This window comes from Octopus bimaculoides, chromosome 28 (genome assembly GCF_001194135.2).
Source record: "Octopus bimaculoides isolate UCB-OBI-ISO-001 chromosome 28, ASM119413v2, whole genome shotgun sequence".
Classification (NCBI taxonomy): domain Eukaryota; kingdom Metazoa; phylum Mollusca; class Cephalopoda; order Octopoda; family Octopodidae; genus Octopus; species Octopus bimaculoides.
In genome coordinates, this window is record NC_069008.1 from 301,291 (window position 1) to 304,046 (window position 2,756).

The window sequence follows — 2,756 nt, forward strand, 5'->3', positions numbered from 1 at the left end:
CCCCCCCCCCCACAAATTTCAGGTTTTGTGCCTATAGTAAAAATAATGAAAAAAAACAATATGTACTAACATTTACTTGTGGTTTATTTTTTAGGCAAAGGCTGTTCGTTTGTATACTTCTCTCTGAACGTGGCTCTCTTTACATACTTTCCAAACGTTGGTCGCCAATTGGTCTCCTTGGTCAGTGTTGGTGAAGGCGTTTGTTTTATATTTGCTCTTCCTTTGATCTCATACTTCATTGAATCTTACGGCTGGCGGAGTAGTTTGCTCTTACTGTGTGGCATCGAAATGCACTGTATTCCGTTTGGAATTATCTACAGCATGAAAGTAGACGTCACTCATGGTAATTGCAAAATGTCCAATCATTCTACAAGAGCAGCCATACGAACGGCCTCGTTTTTTGAAAGCAAGAAAAGTCCACTCGCATCAAAGGAGAACCATGCAAATCACCCACAAAATAACGAGAGGAAAGAAGATCAATGCAATCCGTATTCAACTGCTACAACAAATAAAGCTTGTGATGACACTAATAGCAGTGACAATGATTCCACAAACGATAAACCAAAACATTTAAACTCACCACGGTTGAATGACTCACGTATACCAAATGACAATGACAGTTCGATAGAAGTGGAGCAACCCGAGTCCAAGGAAAAGCATGGTATTAATTTTAAAAGCTTGAGAAATTTAGCCACAAATAAAATGTACATGTTAGCTTTAATATCGGCGACCACCTTTCTTAGTACGTCACTGGTCATGTTAACGATTCTTCCTGACTTTTGCATGCAGCACGGCTTGTCACTCTCCCAAGGAGCTTGGAATAGTGCAATATCTTCAGTAGGGGATATCATCGCACGTTTTTTGGGTTCCTGGCTTCTTCATTCGAAACTGTTACCGAGCATAGTAACTTTTTCCTCAGCGATCATCATATGTGGCATTGCAATGTCCGTCTACATCGCCGTCAACACATTAACTTACATCACCCTGACTTCGTTCTTTTTCATGTTATTCAATGGACTTGCTTACTCTCAGTACGGTGTAATCTTCTTGGATCTTGTCGATTTAGAGGACTACGCTCTGGGGATGGGCCTGAACGAAACTTCGGGTGGCATTGGTCTCTTATTGTGTGGTTATCTCGTCAGTAAGTATCTCTAAACATTTTTGGTATCGCCTCAAAAGTGATTGGGCATGTGTGTAGGCATGCTCATATACGTGTGCGAGCATGATATATATGTGTGTATGCATGCATGAGTGTGTGTGTATGAGTCTGTAACGGCGAAAGATTATTTGTAGCGGTGAGATTTGCTGGTAAGATGTAAAAGATGAACAATGCATGAGGTTTTAAGAAAATATTTATTTACCGTTACGTTGAATAAACCTTTGCCTCGACGGGCGTGTGTGGAAGGGAAGCCTTACGGCAGGGACATAACAGATGTCAGGCAGAAAGTAGTCGAACCAAGAAAGAAAGGTCAGACCTGGCCGAATCACGGTAATGTGGAAGAAGATGAGAGAGGTAGAGGCATAGAAGAATTAGAGAGGAACGAGGAAAAAAGAAAGGGGACAGAGTGAAGTGATATATATATATATATATATATATATGCGCAGGTGTGGCTGTGTATTTAAGACTTGGTTTTGTAAACGAGACGCTCACATTTGTTTTCAGATTTTTGTTTTAAATAAGAATTTGCTGTTACAGCATTCAATGCTTTTAATGTAATTATCCAAAGTCATGCATTTGGTCTCTTCGTGTTCTTCCTCTTATCTGTTTATTTGTCCTTATTTTTGATTATCTAATTTACCTAATTCATTTTGCTTTATATCAAAATGCAGTTTCTGACCTGTAAGCTGAGACTGTAACTTTTCTACTGATTATATGCATGCTTACAAGCATACGTACATTCAAACTTCTATGATTGTGCGTATATATATGTATGTATGTATGTATGTATGTTAGAGTGAAAATGGCAACAAAACCAAGAAAAGACAAGTGTTAGGAGTTATTTAGAATATTTAATTTGAGTAACATTAATTTGAAATAATTAGTTCACAAAAACACAAATATACTTTTACGCTAAACCGAGAAAATTAGATTTAATCTCGATAGAAAAAAAAAATGGTTTATGAATGTGTTCATGTAGATTTTCTTCAGTTTCTTTCTTCTGCTTTTCTAGATTTACTTACTGAATACAATAACAACAATTATGATTACAGCATCCTCATCATGGCTGTACTAACAACGGCTGGTGCTCTACCGATTTTTATTTTCTACGTATGTACCTGTCGGAAAACGAAAGCTGTCATACTGGATCATCACCAGCAAACTCAGGAGACGTCGACAATCAAGAAAATTGCTGCTTCGTAATGTACTTCAAGATTTACCTCTGCCTTAGCGAAGGTAGAGGTATTGTTTCAGTCGTGTTTGTTTGTTTGACCGTGGACAAAATATCTCAGAAACCACTGATTGGATTCGGATGAAACTTTCAGGGATGTTTGGCCTCGTGACTAGCACGAACTGATTAGATTTGGGGATCAATCCGGTATCGGACATGGATTCTGGATTATTTTTTCAGTTTTTTTGTTTTTTTTCCTTACTTAATTTTTGAGAGCAGTCGGGCTCATTTTTAATATTCTCATTTGTAAGGCGGTGAGCTGGCGGAAACGTTAGCACGCCGGGCGAAACGCTTAGCGGTATTTCGTCTACCGCTACGTTCTGAGTTCAAATTCCGCCGAGGTCGACTTTGCCTTTCATCCTTTCG

General features: G+C 38.7%; 1 protein-coding gene across 2 annotated transcripts; it reads left to right on the top strand.

Annotated features, from left to right (window-relative positions):
* The first annotated feature begins 16 nt into the window (after window positions 1–16).
* LOC106873337 (uncharacterized) lies at window positions 17–2,750 on the top strand. 2 transcript variants are annotated; one of them, XM_052977645.1, is made up of 2 exons: window positions 17–1,141; window positions 2,150–2,288. In XM_052977645.1, exons 1-2 carry the CDS (start codon window positions 289–291, stop codon window positions 2,182–2,184), a joined length of 888 nt encoding a protein of 295 aa, XP_052833605.1. In that variant the 5' UTR covers window positions 17–288; the 3' UTR covers window positions 2,185–2,288. The 2 variants fall into 2 exon arrangements, with proteins under 2 accessions (XP_052833605.1, XP_014776148.2); XM_014920662.2 differs by having other exon boundaries at window positions 18–1,141; window positions 2,172–2,750.
* The last annotated feature ends 6 nt before the right edge of the window (window positions 2,751–2,756 follow it).

Bases quoted from the DNA above. Each gene is read 5' to 3' on its own strand.
- LOC106873337 (XM_014920662.2), top strand. From the start codon at position 289: ATGCACTGTATTCCGTTTGGAATTATCTACAGCATGAAAGTAGACGTC. The intron at 1,142-2,171 runs GTAAGTATCTCT...CTGCTTTTCTAG, and splicing joins ATTGTGTGGTTATCTCGTCA to ATTTACTTACTGAATACAAT.